Source organism: Brachyhypopomus gauderio, unplaced genomic scaffold, assembly GCF_052324685.1.
Source record: "Brachyhypopomus gauderio isolate BG-103 unplaced genomic scaffold, BGAUD_0.2 sc79, whole genome shotgun sequence".
Taxonomy (NCBI): Eukaryota; Metazoa; Chordata; class Actinopteri; order Gymnotiformes; family Hypopomidae; genus Brachyhypopomus; species Brachyhypopomus gauderio.
In genome coordinates this window covers 506,025-529,718 of record NW_027506900.1, presented here as the reverse complement: position 1 = coordinate 529,718, position 23,694 = coordinate 506,025, and the positions used below count along the sequence as shown (strand labels likewise).

At 40.2% G+C, this 23,694-nt stretch overlaps 1 protein-coding gene across 1 annotated transcript; it reads right to left on the bottom strand.

Annotated features, from left to right (window-relative positions):
• Window positions 1-17,559: 17,559 nt before the first annotated feature.
• LOC143492563 (intestinal mucin-like protein) lies at window positions 17,560-20,544 on the bottom strand. Its single transcript, XM_076990910.1, has 8 exons — window positions 20,252-20,544; window positions 19,947-19,987; window positions 19,651-19,773; window positions 19,194-19,292; window positions 18,964-19,092; window positions 18,781-18,820; window positions 18,234-18,351; window positions 17,560-17,975 (listed from the first exon to the last, which is right to left on the bottom strand). The coding sequence occupies exons 1-8, from the start codon at window positions 20,439-20,441 to the stop codon at window positions 17,804-17,806; spliced, it is 912 nt and encodes a 303-aa protein (XP_076847025.1). The 5' UTR covers window positions 20,442-20,544; the 3' UTR covers window positions 17,560-17,803.
• Between the last annotated feature and the right edge of the window lie 3,150 nt (window positions 20,545-23,694).

Sequence of the window (23,694 nt, the reverse complement as noted above, 5' to 3'; positions counted from 1 at the left end):
CGGTCGCCTCGCTCCCCCGTGTGTCTACTGTTTTATGTGGGGAGCGACTGCGAACTTGAGCGGCGCGTCACCACTGTTTGTGTAGAGCGCGCATGTGTGAGTCCTGTCCGTTTGCCGTTTTGCACCGTGCTTTTGTCTAGTCTTTGTGTGTTTTGTCCTAGCGTGCTTGTGAACTGTTGTGTGTAATTCCACACATGCTCCTCCCCCTTGAGTGTGTGTGTGGGGGTGGACCAGTGATGGTCCCGTGCCACGGGGAGTGGCACGGAGGGCGTCGCTCCTAAGGGAGGCCCTGACCAGGAACGTGGGGGGTTCTCCTGAGCAGGTGGAACTCCCCTGCTAAGACGGAGACCCCTCCCCCATTGTAAGGGGGATCAGGGCAGTGCGCGTCTGTGTTTTGTGTTGGTGTGTGTGGGTGTGTGTGTGCTTTTTGTGTTTTATGTGCAGGTGCTTCTCCCTGGCGGTGGATCGTGGCAGTCCTGGACCTTGTGGGGGTCTCCAGCTGGCAAGAGCCCCCTTATGTTGTGGGGTGACCGGAGCCCGGTCGGAAAGAGCCCCTCCCTAGAGGGCTGGGGCCCCCGGATGTTTGGGGACGATAGGGCTCTGGTCCGAAGAGCTCCTGCTGAAGATGGAGATCCTCCCTCCTGCTCGGGGTGACCAGGAGGCCCTTGGGGGCTGTTCCCCAGCCCGCGATAAGGGTGCTCTGGGCCTCGGTCTCTGGCGCTCCTGGGTTTGGTGGAGGAGTCCACCTCGTAAAGTCAGGCTCCGGCTGGGGCTGACTCCCCAGGAGGCTGGGGTGGCCCCTAGCAGAAGGCAGGGGCCAGCTCCGGGAGGAGGTAGGTCCAGGAGGTGACTTGGCCACGCCCCAGGGAGGTAACCTGCACACATACACCCCAGACGGACACGGAGTCGTGGCCCGCCGTCCTCGCACCTGTGGGGCTATGCGGCTTAAGGCCGGTTAGGGCGTGAGGGCCCTGTGACCGACCGGGGCGTGGTTTTGTCTTGTGGACGGCCCAGTCGGTCCAGGGTCCCGCCCAGGTAGGTGAGCTAACCTGTGTTTGTTTTGTGTTTCAGCTCCGGGACTACAGGGGGTGTGTCCCTTGTCCCTGCCTGCCTGCCCCTTTGTTTTGTGTGCTGCTGCTGTAGGCCGCACAGCTGGTGGAGGGGAGTGCGGCTTGGAGGGGGGATCTGTCACGGTACGGCGGCCCCCTACTGGTCGCCCCCGTCTACAGCAGCAGCTTGTCCTGTGGGTGTGGCGTTGTGTTCGTCCCTCAGGTGGGCGGAGCCCGCGATCCGTCTCACCTGAGGGTCGTTTGTTCGTCTATATATGTCTTGTCTTTGTACCAGTTGACTGCTGGTTATTATATCCTTAATTCGGATCAGTTCACGGGTTTTGGTTTGCGCACTTTACATATTAAACCATCCTATTTCCCTGAGACTTGGCGTGATCGCTTCCATTTATTTTCGCTCACCCTGCCCGTCACACATATAGTTTGTAAAAAAAAAAATATATATATATATATATATATATATATATATATATATATATATATATATATATATATATATATATATATATATATATTAATAGCAGAGGATCAATGACAGCACAACAGAATGTTTAAAATAAATAATAATACAGCTGATAAACTGTCCTTTTGACATTTTGGATGAATATTCCTTCCCACATCTAATGAAAAAAGGGAAATGCAAAGGAAAACTGGACTAAACCCAAAACATGGGTGACTCCAAGTAATCAGTGACCCAGCAATTTGTCAAATTATTGTATTCAAACCCTTATTGGGTCAATGAAGGTTATATTAATGAAGGGTATATTAATTATATATTTCTAGGCTTTTGTTATATAATATTGTATTATTCTCTTCAGGGACTGTAACGGCCCTGGTATATTTACTGTTAATCACCAGTTGGAGACTTGGTGTTTCACCTTGTATTTATATTGTGCACTGCAGGTAGGCCAGCTTCTGGAGGAATTCAAGTTATATTTAATAGGGGGGCAGGGCTGAAACATCCCCTCCCAACACAAGAAATCCTTCCTTGATTACAACTTTTGATAAGCTCTAGATCTAACAAGCTCCAGCATTTGAGTATTTCTGTATTTTTGTTTAACATAACAGTGGAAAAGCTTGTTGTCACAGTTTGTTCAATTTGGTTTTGACCCTCATATCACACACACAAATGAACTGGGTCATTTGCTTTGCATTGTAACATATTGTATCAGTATTGTATTAGTATTATCATATTGCATAAGCTTTGTTACTAGGTTGCCAGCTTTTGCTGTGCCATTAGACTCATCACTAATGTGTCTTTCTGCTTTGTATCTGGCTTTGCCTGCCAACACTGGATTGTGTTAAAACTGACAATCACTCTCTCAATTTGAGAAAATATCACAAAAAATGGATAAATGGAAGTACAGTAACAAGCTCCGCTGTCCCCTTTCCTTTTTCTTGCAAACATCCCTATACACACAACCGATAACCGATAAATACACATAGACCTCTTGGCCAAATATGTTTACATATTAAGTAGTTTTAATGTATTTTTACTGGTTATTTAGACCAGGGGTTCTCAACTGGTCTCAGCCTGGGACCCACATTTTCTCATTGTCATTAAGTTGTGACCCAGTTTTATACAGTACAAATGTTATAACAAATTAAAAGGGTAAACAATTGGTGGTTACCATGGTAACATGATTGGTTTGCATGCTGGGCTCCAGACAAAAAATTACTCAAGGAGCCAGAAGGTCCGAAAAGGAAAAAATCAGGCGCCAATAACTATTTCTAGGTGCCATATTATACAAACTAATAAGCACTCACATCAGATCAGCTGTTATTTAGGATCTCTGTCGTCCAACATGCCTGATGTATTTATCTTCCTTGTAAATGTGGTTAAGTTGCTTTCATGTTCGCATGTTCAGAATTAGACATGTTATTTTGAGTGTACTACTGTTACCGTCTACAAATGACCTTAACATGGACAAAAGTGGCGGTTGTAAAGGCCCCAGAGCACTGTTTTTTTTTGCAAAGATTTCAATATTTTTCATACGATCCTTCATAAGATAAAAACAAGTTGTATACATATTAAGTGCACATTTTGTCAAATATTTCAATAGTTTTTAAAATGTCCATCATAAGATCATAAAACAAGTTAATTAAATTAAGTGCATCCTAATCAACAACCTTATTTTGTGGACTTATGATGGACCGTTTAAAAGCTATTGAAATATTTGACAAAAACTGACCACCACAAAAATGTATAAATACCCATCTTTTAGTTGTAGATTTTTATTTAGGATGAACTTAATGTAATACAATCTTCTTTGGTGGTCTTTAAAAAAAGCTTTAAAAGCTATTTCAATTTAAAAGTTATTGAAATTATTGCAAAAAACAGAGTGCGCAGTGCTCTGGGGCCTTTACGACCGTGTTAAGGTCATTTGTAGACGGTGCCTTAGACGTTGCAGCGGTGACAGGAGTATTTTTAAAATAACATGTAAACAAAGTTGTAGATGTTTGTCTTGGTTGCCAGGAATAGGAATTTGCACATTTTGGCACTTTTAACAAAGTTATTTGTGTTGTATTGGTGTTATAACTGTTAATCCTCCACCTCACCTGTAGGGGATGCTATAACATGGATGAATAATGTATGTGCACATGCGAATAAACCAACGCACATGTTGAACTAGCTGAACCCAACAAATGTGTCCGGTTGTGTTAATCTCATAGATCAGCATATTGATGCTATCCATAAGTAATGTATATCACAGTTAGATGGTGAAAACATTACATTATTGAAGAAAGAATTCCGAATATGCAAACGTGAAACGAACTTTACCAAGTTTCCTGGTATATGAGTGACTTTTGATCCCATTAAAATTACCTTAGAACTATGTACATTTATAAAGGAGTGTGTCCTCTTATGGTCCGACAGAGATGTAAAGTGTGTGAAAAAATCCGATATTTTCGTTTCGCTGAGTGCTAAAGTTTCAGCTTGGCTGCTTCACGAGTCATGTGATCGGATTCCCGCCTTTGTTGATGGGCAGAGACGAACATGTGAGTGGAGCTACAGCATATCGATTAACTTTTAACATACAAACTCAAAAGAAAATGGTGGATATTTTTCCAATCACAAAAAATCCTCACCCACAAAAAACAATGCTGTTGTATCACCTGTCGCCACTTGTTTTTTTTTTTTTTTTTTTTTTTTACAAGCTGTCTGTGCACTTAACTACTCAATATGCTGTGTTTCCAGTTAGATTTGAGGTATAAAATTATGTTGGGTCGGGCTAAAATCAGGTTCCTCTCTTACAGAGCCATATAGAGAGAGAGTCGCGTCATCTCCGTTCACTCCAATGAACCAGTTTTTTTACAGCAATGGCAGATCGTGGAGCCTGTCAATAGTTCCCGGAAGTTAGTAGTAGCGGGGTAGCTAAGTGTTGGTTAGAGTGATGTGAGTTTACTCCTCACACATGACAACTCAGTTTTGTCTACCCATATACATATCCCATAGTGGGTGAATACACAGTATTAGAGAACACTTACTGGATACGTATACACTCATTACACGTATATAAAAAAACAACCAAGGATGTGCAACAAATTCAAATTCATATCACATCAATACTCATAATAATAATTTTCTCCTGTCTTTTTCTCATCTCTCTCTTTAAGCCAAAGAACCATAGGGGATTCAATGGAGCCTGCAACTAGATAGCACCCCCACCCTGCACCCGAGTCTGTCTGGAGTCTTTGATTTTTTTTTTGTTCACTATTCTGTATTTTAATAAATCAGGCATTAAGCTTTCCAATAGTGTGTTTATTGTGAAAAGTGCAAATGCAGTGTTTGATGATTACCTCACATATATATTTGCTGTTGTGATCTTTAGTGAGGGTAAGATTGCTCCTGCTTAGTTGAGACAACAATTTTTTTCTCCTCTCAGTATCAGTGGGGAAACCATACATTTTTGCTCCTTTCTCTGATCGATTGGATCAGAGAAAGGAAACCATGGTGGACACTACACAAACAACATGGAGGAAAGGACACAGAAAAACTGCTTGACATGATATTCATATTTGAGATTATTAGAGATTTATTTAATGAATTAATTGCTGTAAATAAGTGTATATGTCATATACTGTCTGGACGTAAATGTAATGTGTTTTAATGTACCCTTTTAAAGCATATTTCTGCACAATGAATTCAAAGAAAAATTTCCTTCCGTCAGAAAATGTACATTAGTCGTTTAGATTACTTAGGTCCCCAATACCGTGGGATTACAGAAATCACCATGATTTAAATGTAACGCGGGGATAGAGGCAGCCGGAGGCGGAGGTTGCACGTTGTGTTCTTTATTATCCATCTCTGACAACCAAAACAACCAATAAAGGGCTCTAGTAGAAATAGGAGCACCAGCTTAGAATGCTTCTTAACACACAACGAACTGATAGCGAGTCCAGTGATGCGTCGCTCTCTCAAATGAATGTGCAGCACTGGACAACGCGACCTGTGGGCTTACAAAGGCAGAACACATAATAAGGCACAGGTGTCAGTAGTGCGGTGATTGAGATCTAGGGAGTGGCTTAGTGCTAGGGGGAGTGCGCAGTGTGGGTGTGTGTGTGTGGATGCACGCGCCCTCTGGTGGCGACCCAGCCTCCTCACCGTGACATTAAAGATATGTTAATGTTAGAAAATTAATCTAATCTGAATTTCTCACTCCTTCCTGTCCCTCTAAATATATAAATGAGCGTAATATATAACAATTAGAAAACAATCAAAGCATTAAACAGCAATGTGCTCTAACATTAGCCTAAAGTTGGTCGCTATATGTTCACAATAATCCTCAAATCGCAGTTCTGTTATGCGCTAAAATTGAACTTCCTGGAACTATCTGAAGACTCCGTGAATCACGTGACCATCAAGCGTTTTGAACATAGACATATATGTATATATGTCTATGGTTTTGAACTCCCGTGGTCGCGACTCTCTCTCTATATGGCTCTTGCTCTCTTAGGGAGCGACCTGTTCTTCATGATGCATTTGTTATTTCTCTGGCCCACCATCAATAAGGCCTTCAAGAATCTGCCCCTTTAAATGCGTTCACCTATATGCCCACTGCTCAATGTTGTGTGCTGGTATTTCTTCTTCCGATTCATTTGTGTTCTAGAACAGCATTTCTGTGTTTTTAGTTTCAAATCTAAGAATATGTTTCCTTACGTTAGAAATGCTGACGAATTCAATCATCATGTACAAATTGCATACAATTGGAACGACTTGAAATAGAAACCATTTTACAAAAGGAATGCTTTCATTATATTTTAATATTTTTTCTACATTCACAAAATCAGTATGGGAAACGATAACCTCTTAAATGTATGTTCCTATGCTCGTTTGTTTAATATATCTCTTTTAAACAAAGCGCGCAGCAAACACGCATCGTGAACACACCCTTTTTGAATAAGGAACCAACTTCAGCCGCCGATTAGGAGCTGCGAATAAGCAACCAAACGAATCAGAAACTGCGAATAAGTAACCAACTTCAGCGTCGTACTGGTAACAAACTGGTAAAAGCGGTTCGATTATTTATGCGGAAGCGTATTGCTGCCAAGAATGTTAAAAAAGAATTCAGTATGTCGTTATTACGAGATCTTATGTCGTTATTACGAGAAAATATCTCGTTAAAGTTGGTTTCACGCATATTCGGAATTATTTCAATTGCTTTAAGACGGTATCAGCAAAAGTGCCAAAAACACCTACAACTTTATTTATGTCAGGAATAGACGTATTTTTAATTGTTGACAACATGCTATTTTGAATGTACTCACCTCGTAAGGCACCGTCTACAAATGACTTAACATTTTCCGTATATTTGCAGTGCTGTTTTCATCCTCAAATTCCTTAGATCTGAACTACTTGAAAATGGTAGGTGAAGACATACTTTGAATTTCGACAGGAAGAAGTAACATAGCAAGTTAGCTATCAATGATGAACAAGATAGTGTCGTCCTCACCGTGCGCGATGTCTTCAGCAGAGTTCAGTTGTGACAAAAGCGTCTTAAACTATTTCGCTGTGCTGTTGATATTGTCTTTTATTTAGATACTTTACCCAATTAAACTTAAAGTGAATCATATAACTGAAATTAATAATGTTGGTACATGTTAATGGGTGTTAATAGGTAAGTGTTGTCTTTGGGAATTAACCGTTTAGTTATGTTAGCTAGCTGAGCTAGTTCAAATAGAATGCTATCGATATTAGCTAGCTAGCTGACTGACATTAGCTATAAGTTAGCTATTAACACACCAGGTGTTACACACCAGAAAAAACAGTGTTTTTTTAAATAGTTTATGTCCAAAGTGAAGGTTGTGCAAATATTATCACCCTTTAAGGATGGAAAGACTTAGCCTAGTTAGCTTTCATTCTCAGGGTTGCTAACTCACGCATTGAGCGTGAGACACGCATTTGACCGTCTTCACACGCTCTCACGTCACACTTCCGATATCTCACGCCGAAAAAAAATCTAGTTTATTTACCTCTGATCCACATCTATGATTCAATGAGTTACTAGTTCGCTCTAGCGCCAACCACTGGCGATCGATCACAATATAATACTTAATTTGTGTCCATTTTACATTGCCCCCCCCCCCCCCCCCCCCCCCCCCAACAATTTACACTCGCCACCGCCTCCAGGTTCAAATATCACTCCAAGCGATCTTGAAAAGTTGGCAACCCTGCATTCTATATTTAGTTAGATAGCAATCAGCTAACCCAGCTAGATGCAATTAAGTACTTTATGTTAGCATTAGATAATTAGTGTTATTTGGCTGGCCGAAATTTCATATTGGACTTAAAGTAATGATTTCAGATACAGCCAAAGTTAATGGCTACACACTGACAACAATAATATGGAATGAGTGCATTTTGTATCCCTTAATGTGTCAAGATCTGTGCATTAAGTAAATATGGTTCAGGAATAACACATTTAACTTTGTGTTAGCTCATATAGCTTTATAAAATTCTGTACATTTTTTAGCTGACCACTCAGTATGGATAAACTGTTTGGACATTGCATAGCATTTCTGGCAAAGGCCATGGCTTAATTTATTAAGCCACTGGCATTTTCAGAACCTCAACCATATTTTAATTCATGTGCCTTCTGCCTTCGTACAACAGCTTTTGGACACACAGACTATGTTCTTTCTCTTCCTCTCCTCTCTGCTCTCGACAAGCAACACACAAACAGCCTATAGCCGAGGTTCTGCCCCATATGGTCGTGGCACTTTAGGCAGTGTCCAACAGGATGAACCTGGTGAAGAGAGACAAAAAGAGAAACACATCCACACACACACAGAACCTCGTGCACATGTAACAATCACTCAGCATTGCTGTTCATTGTATTTGAACAGTACTTGTGGTTGTAATAAGCAGCCAAACCTGTTTTATACCCATTATCAACTGCTTCCACTGGTCTCCGTCTTTACCCATTAAGAGCTGATTATTCATTACGACTTCCTCTGTTGCAGGTAATTCTGGGAGGTATGGCCTATTTCCATGATAGCTGTGAGACTGAGCCAGAATGTATGAGGCTTTTTCAGTGTCACCAGAACCTGAACCTGAAACCATTATTTATTGAAAAAAAAGTGTGAAATTCAGTCAGGTATCCACAAGCTCAGGTTCAGGTCCAAATTCAGGTTCAGTTTGAAATGCAGGTTCAGGTTGAAATGTGGGTCAGGAAAGTAGAAACGGAGAGCTAATCGAACTTGCATCTGGCCAATCACAAAACATCTCCGAGGTCATTGGAAGGAGCATATTTCTGCCAAGTTTCCTTTAAGGGTGCGGCCCCCATTTAGTGTGTAAGCAGCATGAAGTGGCCTAGTGCCACCCAGAAATGGAACTTTGTGGCAGCTGCCACATAATCGTGGCACTTAGTCTGGCCAGTGCTCTTTGAGTGTGACATCTGCTATCCAGTGTAACGTTTAGCTCCGCCCCCTTTGTGGGTATCCTGTCTTCGTTCCCTCCTTAGTGTTCCTTTGTTTGAATTGTTATGATTTGTCACGCCCCTTTTATTAATAATCCCTGCCCAATGTTATTCCTATCAGCTGTTTTAAGTTATTTGGGTTGTGATTAGTTTGTGATATAGTCTGTGTGAGTTCATGCTTTCCTTGTGGGTCTATTTTGTTAGGTTGGTTCATGTCGTGAGTGTCTGTTATCTCGTTCTCCTGCCTCCTTGTTATTCTAGTTTCTAGGGCTTCCATGATGTGGTGGAATTGATGGCACAGAAGTCAAGGTCTTATAATATATTAAGCAGTATTTATTTGATAGCAAGAGAGTTACAAAATATAAAAGTATAAAAGTATGAAGTGAAGCTTACGCTTCATGCAGCAACTCTGAACTGTCTCTATCAGTCCAGATTCTTTATAGTCAAAGTGTGTGTAGAAAAAACTAAGGATGCCTGTTTCCCATGAGCAGTTATCAGTTTCCCTTGGATTCAACCTTGGGTGCATAGAAATGGATAAGCAATATTATCACCAACTCTGCTGCTGCACAGAAAACTTCAGTCTTACAGAAAAACATCTTCAATATGGTTACAGTTAATTACTAAGCAGTACTTTTCACACAGACCATGCTATAGTGTCTGCATGGACATGATTAACATGAATCACACATGAATATAATCTATTTCCTTCACAATGATCAGTCTTGTTTCGAGTTGTCAGGGTCTGTTTGATCTTCTAGTTTGTGTCTCTGTGTCATCTTTAGTTCATTGAGGCTGCATGTTGAGTTTCCTACATTGGTTTAAGTAAATGCTTTTCTAGTCTGGTCTATGTTGTTTACTTCTCCTCTTTATGTACTATGACACGTTCTCTGGAGTGATGAATCGCGCTTCTCCATCTGGCAATCTGATGGATGAGTCTGGGTTTAGCGGTTGCCAGGATAATGGTACTTGTCTGACTGCATTGTGCCAAGTATAAAGTTTGGTGGAGGAGGAATTATATTGTGGGGTTGTTTTTCAGGAGCTGGGCTTGGCCCCTTAGTTCCAGTGAAAGGAACTCTGACATTTTGGTCAATTCCAACAGTTTGGAGCTGGCCCCTGCCTCTTCCAACATGACTGTACACCAGTGCACAAAGCAAGGTCCATAAAGACATTGATGGCAGAGTCTGGTGTGGATGAACTTGACTGGCCTGCACAGAGTCCTGACCTGGACCTGATAGAACACCTTTGGGATGAATTAGAGCAGAGACTGGAGCCAGGCCTTCTTGTCCAACATCAGTATGTGACCTCTCAAATGCACTTCTAGAAGAATAAACACACTTCTAAACCTTGTGGACAGCCTTCCCAGAAGAGTTGAAGCTGTTCTAGCTGCAAAGGGTGGACCAACATCCTTTTGAACCCTCTGGATTAGGAATGGGATGTCAATTAAGGTCACATGTGAGTCAAGGAAGGCGAGCGAATACGTTTGGCAATATAGTGCAGTTTATATTTCTGTGATCAATTCAGAGCTAGCCGGCAGTCACCTCCAAACTACGAGTTCAGTATCCTGTTTGAAGATAACATCGAATTTAGATTAGTGGTAGACAATTAGTAGCAGGAGCCACTCGGTGGTTAATGGCTGATTCTGCGGCTTTTAATTCAATGTTGACCCATGTTCTTGTTTTTTTCCTCACTACTGGTCACGGGCTACTTCCATTGTTCTCAGTTCATTTTTCTTTTCAAGCTTTTGCTGCATATATCCCAACCCAATGTTGCCTCCTTGTGTCTATACAGATTACCACAGCAGACAGAAACATGTGACAACCTTTTGCGAGTGATGGCCAGTAGCACCAGAGTCAGGGTGGAACTGGCTAATATTTAGTATCAGTATCAGACCTTCAAAACTTGTAATGGGATGTTTTAGAGTTCATTAAATAAACAAATAGTACCAGAATAAATGTACTCCGGCTTTAACGAGAGGCAGTTGCACATATCTCTTGCTCATGCTGACTTCCTTCCCTGGTTTTTGCTCAGCTTCTTTATCTCGTCTTAGTACCCTGACGCTGCTCCTCGAATTTGAACAAAGAAAATGGATTTGATTGGTCTCTAAACGCAACTGACACTATTCCATGAGGAGTCATGGTGTGGCAGAACCCATATGTCTGGATGGAACGTCCTCAGCTGGATGTGTTCGACTCATGGGGCACGTGGTGTTGTTTGTATCTCACCCCTCTCTCCCTGGAAGATGTTCAGGATGTGTACTTATTTGGAACTTTGATCGCTGGGGTTATGCGGATTGGTTAAAAGTTGCCCTGGTGTATCGGGAGTGCGGTCAGTTATCGAACGCCCACGAAAATGGGTGAACATGATTGATGCGATGGGTAGAGCTGTCGGAATGCAGTGACTGTTAGTAAAAGCTTGGATTCAATCATAGACAGTATCAATGTTCTACGCATGAAGTTGGATGAGTTGGGAGACCACTGACTTAAGAGGAGTGTTATGTGCTCAAGGACAGGCTCCTTGCTAAATTTTTCATTCTTGCTCATCTACATTGACGCCCAAACAATATTCTCCCTGAAGGTCGTTGTCTTGGTTACCTGCTCCTTCAACCACACAGAGACTGGCAGAGATGGCTCTCGCCTTCCACTGCAAACTTTGACACAAAAACTGCGCCAGGCCTCTGGCTCCCCCCATCTGAATGAATCACACCTCTCTTTGCTTGACTGTGTTATCAATGCTTTTATGTGCTATGGTGATTTTGTGCGTGCACACAGTCTATTGTCCTTTTGTGAGAATAATCTGTGGTCATATTTTTTTGTGTCCTCCTAGTGTTTATCTCTCTATATTTCTCCCCCCATTATGAGGAACTGGTAGCGCGTCTTCTGATGCAGCGACTGCTCTGGGCTCCCAGTGCTTTAACACTGAGGCCCCAGGGAACAATATTTTGTTGCCTTGTACTTGTACAATGTGTATGACAAAGCTTTCTCTCTCTCTCTCTCAACACTTTGGTCCTGTATGAATGGATGGATATATGCTATAATTCAGGGGTCGGGAACCTTTTTGACCGAGAGAGCCATGAACGCCACATATTTAAAAATGTAATTCCATGAGAGCCATACAATATCAGGGTTGCCAACTTGCGACACGAATTAAGTATTATATTGCGTATCGCGATCGATCGATCGTCAGTTCGTAAATGGGTGGCGCCAGAGCGAACTAGTAACTAATTGAATCATAGATATGGATCAGAGGTAAATCAACTAGATTTTGTTTCGGTGTGAGAAATCGGATGTGTGAGCGTGTGAAGACAGTCAAATGCGTGTGTCGCACGCTCAATGCAACCCTGCAATATGTTTAAAAAAAAATAAAAGACCAACCCTTTTAAAGTATAATAGGTCTCGGAATTCTTTTTTTAATAACGTTGTTAAGCTGTTAACAATGACTAATGCGACTAATGGTTTTGCTGATGGTTGGTAGTCTGGTTGATACGTGGTGAGGTTGAGCTTCATGCAGGCGTTGAGACTTCCATCCGTTAAACGTGATCGTAGGTTGGTCTTAATATTTTTTAGATGTGAAAACGACTGCTCACATGCATGCGTAGAGCCAAACATTGTCAGTACAGCAACACTCACACGCTGCAGTGTGTGTATGATGGGAAGCGCGTTCCAGGTTTGGACAATCAGCTGGTCCGCGATCCAGAAAAATCTCTGACTGAGACACCGGGGATGTAACTCAGGTCAGCGCTGTCCACTGCACACTCGTGTGGATGGGTGATAAATTTAAAATCTCCGAAAATCTCCAACGCGCGCTTTAAATGACTGCAAAAGTGATTGCCACCCGCAAACGTGAGCAGCAAGAAATTAATGGATTGAAATACGTTTATATTTTAGCATTATTAGTTTTAGTAAAACATTGTCTCCGAGCCATATGCAGCCATCAAAAGAGCCACATCTGGCTCGCGAGCCATAGGTTCCCGACCCCTGCTATAATTCAATAAATGTTTACATGGTACCCAGCAAACATGCGACGTCAGAAAGACGTTAAAATCATGTCTGTATCACGTCGGTCAGTCCAGACCCACTTTTGCATGTCTGGTGGATGTTCAAAACTGGTTCAAAATCTGATAGTCCGACTAGGACCTCAGCTAGACGTCTATGGACGTGCATGACGAGTTTTCTATCTGAACGTCTGACTAGGACCTTTATTGGATGTCAGTGGACGTGCAAAAGGGGTTCACTATTCACACGTCTGACTAGGGTCTCTATTGAACGTCAGTGGACGTGCAAAAGGGGTTCACTATTCACACGTCTGACTAGGGTCTCTATTGAACGTCAGTGGACGTGCAAAAGGGGTTCACTATTCACACGTCTGACTAGGGTCTCTATTGAACGTCAGTGGACGTGCAAAACGGGTTCACTATTCACACGTCTGACTAGGGTCTCTATTGAACGTCATTGGACGTGCAAAACGGGTTCACTATTCACACGTCTGACTAGGGTCTCTATTTAATGTCAGTGGACCTGCAAACGGGTTCACTATTCACACGTCTGACTAGGGTCTCTATTGAATGTCAGTGGACATGCGAAATGGGTTCACTATAGGGATGCAAATTATCGATTAATTCATTAATTGTTAGTTGACTGATCTTATCGATCGACTTTCGATTAATCGATAAGCGGCGTTTTTCACCTGAATTTCAGTGTTTCAATAGGGCTTTTAAAAATATCAGCTAAATATACTGCTCAAAAAAATTAAGGGAACACTAAAATAACACATCCTAGATCTCAATTAATAAAAATCTTTGAAATCAGTTGAAAATCTCTCATTTCTACCTGTTGTCTGTTCCATTTGCACAAGAACAGTTGAAATTGATTCACAATCAGTGTTGCTTCCTATCTGAACACGAAGTGTGGATGACTTGGAGTTACATTGTGTTGTTTAAGTGTTCCCTTTATTTTTTTGAGCAGTGTAGTTAAAACACTTTGTTCAAAAAGTATATATCATATTATGATAATTATATTGTATTATATTATATATTGCTCAAGTAATTATGCATGAGGAAATTATGGTATAACAAAATACATTCTTTCATTTTAAAAAAGGAATAAATTAAGGACTGGCTCAGTTCAATTTGAAACATTAGACATTTTAAAAAATGTAAAAAAAAAAAAGAAATTAAATAGAGAGCCAAACAGAATATTATTGAGCCCATGTTTGGACAATGTTTCTAGCTTTGTAGTGAACACATGCTGTAACGCGACCGGAGAGTGCCCAAGTTTCCACAACATCATTGAGCTTGTCAGTTAAACTGTCAGCGGTGTGTCTATCCGACATGTTCGTCGTAATCAGCACTGCAGATTTTAGCTGCCAGTTCTCGTCAGTGTAGTGGCACGTCACAGTAATGTAACTTTCTGTTGTTAGAGCCGTCCAACAATCTGTTGTAAGGGCTACAGTAGTAGCAGTAGATAGCTTTGTTTTTAGCTCACTCGTATTTTTTTGTAGCGAGCTTCGAAAACGCTCGCCTTCCCAGTGTAGCTGTGATTTTAGGTTGACCAGGTGCACTGGTGATATGCAGGACAGCTGCATGCATGGTGTTCAAATGATAATTGAGTGAGCTAGTGGAACTGTTGTACTTCAATACCGCATTACACACAGAACATTTGACTTCTTTGCCTAAATTAACAATGTTGAAATTGTAGCGACTACTACTCCTCGCAGCGAATTCCCTAACAGACAGGCACTTGGCCCTTTAAGTGACACTGGGAGAGCGGCGCCTGCACGCGCCAGGGGCGGGGAAGAGAACAGTGCTATTGTTTGAGTTGCGTGGAAAATAAAGTTTCCCTCCTTGGGATTTTCTGGATTACGCAGTTTCTGCCTCGTTTCCCGAACACGCTTCAAAATGGTCCCACACCGTACGTCTTTTCGCCCGCTTCATTTTGTTTTCCACTCTGGTCTTTCGCAACACGTGTTCACCTCTCGTTCTTACGCTCTGTTCAAGTTAATACAGGAGCACTCTCTAATGATTAATCGTGATTAATACATTTTGATCGAGTAACGTCTTAATCGACAATTAATCGAAAGTCGATTAATCATTTGCATCCCTAGTTCACTATCCACATTAATATTTTCACATCATATTTAGCTATTTGTATATTTAATGTTCAATCATTTACGATTCTATGTCCCCCCTACACACACACACCTTTTTTTTTATTCTCGTACTGGCCAGTTTCAGCTCTCCCCACTGAGCAAAGACATGTCCAAAAGACGTCAATTAAACGTCTTCGTCAGACGTTTAAAAGACGTCCACTGAAAAGCCAGAATGAAAGTTTTTGCGACGTCTTTTTTTAAACGTCTATTACTGACATTCAGTTGACGTTAATAATGGATGTTTAAAAGACGTCCACTGAAAAGCCAGAATGAAAGTTTTTGCGACGTCCTTTTTTAAACGTCTTTTGAACGTCTATTACTGACATTCAGTTGACAATAATGGACGTTCAAAAGACGTTTAAAAAAGACTTCGCAGAAACTTTCATTCTGGCTTTTCAGTGGACGTCTTTTAAACGTCTGACGAAGACGTTCAATTGACGTCTTTTGGACATGTCTTTGCTCAGTGGGTAGCTAGCTAGCTACTTCTGTGTTTCTCAATTCAGGACTTTGTCTTGTAGCAAATGCGGATTTTAATTATGTCTTTACCCCAGCTGTGATTTGCAGGCAGTCTTAGGGAGAATATGAAATATTAAACAGAAAAGAAAAAAGTGTATTAATTGTGTCAGGAACAGCACATGATTGCCGTGTGATGCGGTTCACCTGCTACTCATCGCCCCGCCCCTTTCGCAACTATATAAGCTTCCTCCTCTCTCTTCCTGGTTGTGAAGGATTATTGCCATGCCACGTACCGAGCGATCTCTGTGTTTCTGCCTCCCTGTGTCCCGACCTCTGCTCTCGTTCCCTGCCTAGTCCCTCTGTACCTCCTGGTAGTGATGGGCAAATGAAGCCTCTTGAAGCAATGAAGCTTTCCAACCCTTTGCTTTGCAAAAAGGTTCATTACTCGAGGCTTCATTCATCACTCACTAGTGACATCTGCTGGTGAAACTGTAACAGCCTCGTCATTCAGTTGGATCATACTTTCAAAAATGTGTAAATGCAATATTGTCACAAAGTTTCCATCAAACTCATGTTTAGTAACAGGAGAATCATTTAAATCATACTTAATTGTCATGTTTTAATTATTAAAATGATTTGTAGCCAATCTAATCCTTGACCATTAGTGGTTGTGTTGGGTTTTCTTGTATGTCATGAACGTATTTGACAATGAAGATATGTTGTACTTTACTATGTTGGGAATTGAGTGATTGTTGAGTGACTGAATATTTGGAGTTAGAAACTGATTTTTTTTTTAAAAACAGAATGTGTTTAAAATAATTGCTTCTTGGGGCTTCTAGATCTGGTTTGGCAGTCATGACCTGGTGGTTAGGGAAGGGAAGTGGTTAGGGAACTGAGCTTGTAATCGGAGGGTCGTGGGTTCGATCCCCAGGCCTGAGGCCATGACTGAGGTGCCCCTTAACCCTCAATTGTTCACTTATATAAAAATGAGATAAAATGTAAGTCGCTCTGGATAAGGGCGTCTGCCAAATGTAAAATGTTTTTAACATTACAAATAAGGTTTGCCTCTTCCAATGGTTTTTAGTCTGTTTTTGATGTGTGAATCTGATGTACATCCTGATCAAACAAAAAGAATTTAGAACGTTCCAGATTTTAAATTTAACCACCTACTACAACACGAAGCAACAGGGTTCATAGCGCTTTTATTTAGAAAAACGATACGCAAAATGAAGCAATGACGTGGCCGATGTAATGTGAGGCCTCGTTTGTTGCTGATCACGTGATTTTGCTCAATATGACACAAGCTCCGAAGCGGGGCTTCATCGGACACGCCCCTTTTTACTCGGTACACGCTTCGAAGCCTAGCTTCAGATGTCCCATCACTACCTCCTGGCCTTTGTCTCACCGGCGTGACTCTGGACTGACTACGATTACTATACTCCTGCACAACACACCCTGAACGGAGTAACGTCAATTAAACTTCTTCGTCAGATGTTTAAAAGACGTCCACTGAAAAGCCAGAATGAAAGTTTTTGCGACGTCTTTTTTAAACGTCTTTTGAACGTCTATTACTGACATTCAGTTGACGTTAATAATGGACGTTCAAAAGACGTCCACTGAAAAGCCAGAATGAAAGTTTTTGCAATGTCTTTTTTAAACGTCTTTTGAACGTCCATTATTGACGTCAACTGAATGTCAGTAATAGACGTTCAAAAGACGTTTAAAAAAAGACGTCGCAAAAACTTTCATTCTGGCTTTTCAGTGGACGTCTTTTAAACGTCTGACGAAGACGTTTAATTGACGTCTTTTGGACGTGTCTTTGCTCAGTGGGTAGTGCTGGATCCTTCATAATAATCAGAAAACTGAAAACAATTATTGTTGCTATGATTGATTTTATTTGTAATTATTTTTAAAAGAAATTACACGTTTAATAAGAATATAGCATTAAAATATACAGAATATGTAATCATAAACAATGCAACACATTAAAGAGTTTTTTTCTTCAGCACCTTTGCTAGATGACAGAAATATAGAATCCTGTACCCCCAAAATATTATGCCTTGTTTTCATACCACATATTAATCAAAAAGTTTTTTTTATCACATTACAATGCATGTCCTATTGCTTCAGGAATTATCATCTGGAGATTTATTTTAGACTAGTCATGTGACAATATCTCGTGATCACTGAAATAGAGAAATTAGCTAAAGTTTTTAATCACTGCACACTTTTGCACTCTGTGACATTGCAGCCACACTCTTCAACAAAAGTGTAGGTGTATGTCATATTGGTTTTTCCAGGACAGCGCATCTGCACCTGCTTCTCACTGGTACGCAGCTCCTGACAGCATGAGCATGTGTGCATGTAGCTGTTTGCCGCCATCGAGTATCTGAACAGGCAGAAGAGACATAAGAGGAATGGAGAGAGGGATAGAGATTTTTTTTAAGACTAGCAGATTTGCTGTGTGTTTGTGTGTCTGTGTGTGTGTAATGTACAAACAAAATACACCATGGCAGTACTGTTAAGTTGGTGACAGTAGGTGTTAATTCTCACATTTCAAACTTCATCTACATTGTTTATCGTTACCTCTTCCTTAACTAAAGTGTTAAGTTAAAGTGTGTGTGTTTCTAGAAGTGAGGGCACCCACATGGAGCTGGTGTCACAGGCACCAGAGCAGGAGGCTATCTCCACAGGGTTGACAGAGATGCAGTTGTTGGCCTCCAAGTAGGTGATGTTTGTCAGAGCACGGCACTTTTGTTCCACACCTGAGTAAAGAAAAATTGGTGCACTCATACATGTGTTTGTGCCAAAAAATTAACCATCTAGGTTAGACATTACTTTAACACCACCGGTTTAGTTAATCTTTAGTCATTAGACTAATCTGCATGTGGTGTAGCCTTATATGGTGATACTGGACAAACAGAATAAAATTATTAAATTGTTAAAATATCTGCTACTGTAATTTTTTTCCATTTAATGCCTATATTTCATTGTATTTTTTTATTTATTTATTTTTTTTATGTAACGGCCAAGACAAAATTCCCTTACTTGGTTAGGTAACCATAGTACTAAATACAGGTGACAGACCAATTTTAGATCAGATTAGATAGAAATAGAACTATTTGTAATGTTTCAGTTAAGCAATGGTAATTAATAACAGGTGAGAGACAGAGAAAGTATGTTCATCATCTTACAAGTACTGCAGCATCCGTCTGCTGTGGTTGTTTCGGTACCCTTGACAAAACAATGGTATACTTGAATTATTAGTACTATTGTTGTTATATCTGAATACTATGCATTAACATTACATTTATATAAAATGTAATAAAAGTTAATTTAGCGTATTAGGTAAAAGTGAGCACAGGACATATACTCACAGGAAAGCATTGTTCTTTATGAAACTCAGGACAAGCAGGGAGAACTTTCACCAACACAAACATGTTATTAACTTTAGTGCAGTTATAGGTCACACACTTTTCATTTGAAGAGCTCCAGCTCTGTCCAACCTAATGGAAAAATAGAGTTTTAATCACATATATACAAAAATTACCAAGCTGAAATGACTCAAAATATGGTTGGATAGTTTCATTTGAACTGCTGACTGTACCTCAATTGTTTGTACAGTGTTGTCTGGTCCTGTGTAAACACAGTGCTGTGGTACACATTCTCCACAACATTTGCCTGGGACAGCATTATATGAATAGCCCTACATAAAAACAAAATTGTCATTATAATGTTAATTTATTACACAATACATTATTTATGGTTAACATACATACATATTTAAATGAGTGTGCATGTTTATTCAAAAGTAAAATAAGTAATGTTTTTGTATTATTTGTATCATTAATATTAATGTTACTGCTGTTCAATAAAAAAAGTAATGGGAGCAGATATGTTAGAGATCTGCCAATAAACTACTTTTTGCGGTCACAGTAGAGTGGACGAGGTAAAGGGGCTTTGGACAGACGTTTGGATGGAGGGTCCAGGGTTGGGGAGGGTAAATCTGTCAAATGTCGGCTAGAACCATAAACATTGCTTACACCATATGTTAATATAATTACCTGAGTACAGGTTGTGTTGCAGGTCACAGGAGAACATTCTACACTATGTAGGTTTGTATTGGAGTCCATGTTGGAACCACAGTGGCAAGTCTCACAGAGGCCTCCTGGAACTGAATCTCCAGGCTGTAAAATTGATATAGAAGAGCATCATGTAGATTACTGTTACTTTCTTTTCAAGTCGCCTTTTCCAGTTTAAAATCTCACTCCAAGCGAACGTCAAAAGTTGGCAACCCTGACAGTGTGACATTGTAAACCAGGTCATAATAGAACACAGCTAATTGCATTACAAATCTCACCTGGTATTCTGTGCCACTCACCACACAAACAGGCTTGGCTTCTAAACAAACAAACAGGAATGTTGTTACTACATGTGCACAAACTGCTAAATACAAAGCTTTTCATATTCATGTTTGTTTTAACACATGTTTGGACTGCCTTGGAAACAAAAAATAGTCTAAAGATTTTTCTAAAGATATGGGGCGGGTGGGGGACTGAAGTCTTGTACATGCTGGCCAGTATCTTACATTGTTACTGCATTATACAGAAAATGATAAGGTAGTTTGCACTGTTACAAGTCAAAATGGCTGTAGTGATCGCTCACCACAGATCTGACAGCAGTTCTTTGTCTGGATCTCATAGCCGGGTTTCTCACAGGACTCTAAGTGTGGACAACTAATAGGGGAACAGACCGTACTGAAGGTCTCCATTGAGCATATGCATTCCTCACAATTCATGTTCCATTTATCTCCAGGCTGCAGGAAAAATGCATGATAAGAGGGTATAAAATACATAAAATAAAAAGTGTATACATAAAATGCGAATGTATTTGTATACTGTAAAAACCCAGTGCTACCTAGCCAGCCCTTATGGACCACAAGCACCAATCACAGCACACATTCATGTCTCCGGTCTGAAACATCCATTTATTGAATAATCACTTACACATGTCCTCATTTACCTCACCATTTACCTCACACTCTAATCTCCACATGCTCCCACATTCAGAGGTTTGCACAGATATATACCCACCAGAGACTTTACCAAGCCTGCTTCTCTGAAGACTTATTTTTCTTAACTAATAATTTTTTTTATGAGTTCCTCACTTGTACCTTCTGGTTTGTATTGTCACATACAGCAGGTGATTCCCCTGATACTCATGTATTTCTAAAATATGTCTCTTAGATTGCTTCAAATTCTAGTTATTTTATAGGGATGCACCGAAATGAAAATTCTTAGCCGAAACCGAAAACCGAAAATGAGGAAACCAAGGCCGAAAACCGAAACACCGAAATACATTGTGCCAATTATTAGTAACATTGGATTTATGGCTAACCTCACTAAAATCAAGGCATTGCTATTCAAAGAATAAATCAACTACAAAATTTGATTTGAAAATATTTATTTAGCACTGACATTACAGTAATGCATATTATAAAGTAAATTTAGTGGTGGGCCGTTAACGGCGATACCGCTGACAACGGCCGACCATTAATTAAATTAAACTCGCTTGCAGACCGTTTTTATCTGAGAGGATAAATATATGTATTTTATACGAGTTAAATTTAATTATAACTGACTGGCCTGAAAGATAAATATAAATTCTCTCATAAAAACGTGACGTGAGTTGCAACAACATTAAACAGCTCAGGTAAACACACTTCTGAGAAATGTCGTCTGCTCGGCAAAACATAACGGGGCTCAATGTGCTCTAGCCTACGAAATCCCTACGACAGAGAACGGCTGCTCGTCTAAGGCAACGAGTTCCATAATTTTTGGTGTAATGTCCTTTTGCCTAGGCGCCATCACTGGATAACTTTTTTGCTAGCTTTATCCAAATAAGCGCGTGCAGGTGGCGATTTTTGCTTGCGTCATCACAGCACATTGTTTCGGCCGTGTTGTTTCGGTGATGAAAGTATTTCGGCCGAAAACCGAAAATGCAAATTTAAGCCATTTCGGCCGAAAATTTTCGGTGGCCGAATTTTCGGTGCATCCCTAATATTTTACACTGTGGAAAATCTGGTAATGTGTCAGAAACACATTAGCTGCTTGTTATAGAAATCCAAAAACATCACAAAACATTCCAACAATATGACAGGGGCGTAAACTGTATGGGCCTAACAGTTCCTAGTGTGAGGTAAATACAACAGACAATACCAGACAATATAAACCACATAGTGGACTTACCTGTCTGGGCTGTCCATCACAATCTACACAACCTATGAGTGAAAACAAATACAGTTCAGTAGGTTGAGGAGTCTTGACAAAAGCTCACTAGAGCATTGATATTTTCTGCATAATAAATCAATTATGTTTTCATAGTATGTACTTACCGCAGGCATTTGTGCATTGGTCTGTTTCAGTGTTAAAGAGGACTGTGCCTTCAGAGCAGTAGCATCCTTCTCTGAAGTTATCATTACAAAACTCAGATTCGCATGTCACAAACTTTTCATTGTACCTGAATTCATCACAAAGAAACACATGGCACTTATCAACAGTGAAAAAAGGACAAGTGACCAAAATACAGTAGTTTTAATTGTCTGATGTGTCATCATTACATTGAATTGCAGGTTTTCTCAACCTTAGGTCCACATGGCATGTAGACTTTATGATCAGGGCAGCTGTGTGCTATGAAAAGACATCAGAACTGTCTTTGTAAATGTCCATCCATATATTAATACAATTCAGTATTTAAAGTCCAAGTCAAATTAATTTATATAGTGCTTTTTACAACACGTTGTCACAAAGCAGCTTTACAATCATATTTAACAATGTTATTTTTAGTTCCTTACGACATAGTCCTTTAGTTGAGTTTCTCCAGTCCACACATACAGAATATTCAGCGCACATTCGAGCATAGGCCTCTAAGCTGGAGCAGCCTGCTTCCTCCCCCATGTGACATGTGTCAAATTGACATGCCTTATATATATAGTCTGCAGGAAAGACTTCACGGCACTTTTCAAACACCCTTAAAAAGAACAAAATGGAGGAAAATACAGATGAATGAATCTAACCAAACCAGTATTAAAGAATGATAAACATTTTATAAGCAGACATGATACACATTTTATGCACTCAAATTATGTATCAAACTGTCAGGACATTAATCTTGACTGAGCAGAATCTGCTTATCCAGATCTCTTAATTATTATATGTGCCTTGCTGTTGTAGCCAGGAATTCATGTCGGATGAACAGGTTAGATAAAAATGTTAAGGAAAGGTTAAGGTTAGAGGAAAGAGATTAAGAAAAAAACACTAAATGAAATCACCATATAAAACTGATACATGCAAAACATTCTGAGCAATCTCCCCACACTAAAGATTATATAACAAATTAGGAAAACTATTTTATGGCAGTTTCATTGTTTCATTCATTGTTTGATGTTCTTGATTTTTTCCATTTATGTGACTGAACTTTCATTGGTAGCTTTTGAATAGAAACTGAAAACAATCATGGTTCTGGTTCTGATCAGTAAGCCTTGTGTATCACCAAAGCAGCAATTTTGTTCAAACAAATTAAGGGGCTCTTTCATTTGACATCTGGGACTTTTTGAAAGATCACTGTACTGTACTGCATTTACTGCATGTTCAAAAAAACATTTTACTTTACACACACTGTATCAGCTGCACTGGATATAAATGCAAATATAAACATTTGGAACCATCATTAAATATTTCAGGAAGGGTTCAAAGCCAACCCCCCTCCCCCATCTTCATCAATGCCTTACTCGCTATAGATGATGCTGCAAATGTCTGATTGGGTTGTAGTTCCACAGGGTTTTGTTGTGGTTTTTGGTGGGGTTGTGGGAGATGGTGGAGGAGGAGGAAGGCAAGGGATATTGCCCATCACTTCCCAAGAAGCTGCAGCTGTCTCACATGATTGGACTTGTCCATTAGGTAGTCTGCAGTCGTTGTTCTTGTTGTTGTCATAAACACCTTTCAGAGTTATACAAGAAAAATAAATGAATAAATACATAAGGTGCTCGCTCCATTATACAACCTTTAATGTGACAAAATTAAAAGATGTGTTTAAAGTAACATATCATC

Excerpts from the sequence above, each read along its gene's own strand:
- LOC143492563 (XM_076990910.1), bottom strand. The coding sequence starts at position 20,441 with ATGTATTTTATACCCTCTTATCATGCATTTTTCCTGCAGCCTGGAGAT. Across the intron at positions 19,774-19,946 it reads TGAGTGGCACAGAATACCAG|CCTGGAGATTCAGTTCCAGG; the intron begins GTGAGATTTGTA and ends TCAATTTTACAG. Across the intron at positions 19,093-19,193 it reads ACACTGTACAAACAATTGAG|GTTGGACAGAGCTGGAGCTC; the intron begins GTACAGTCAGCA and ends TTTTTCCATTAG.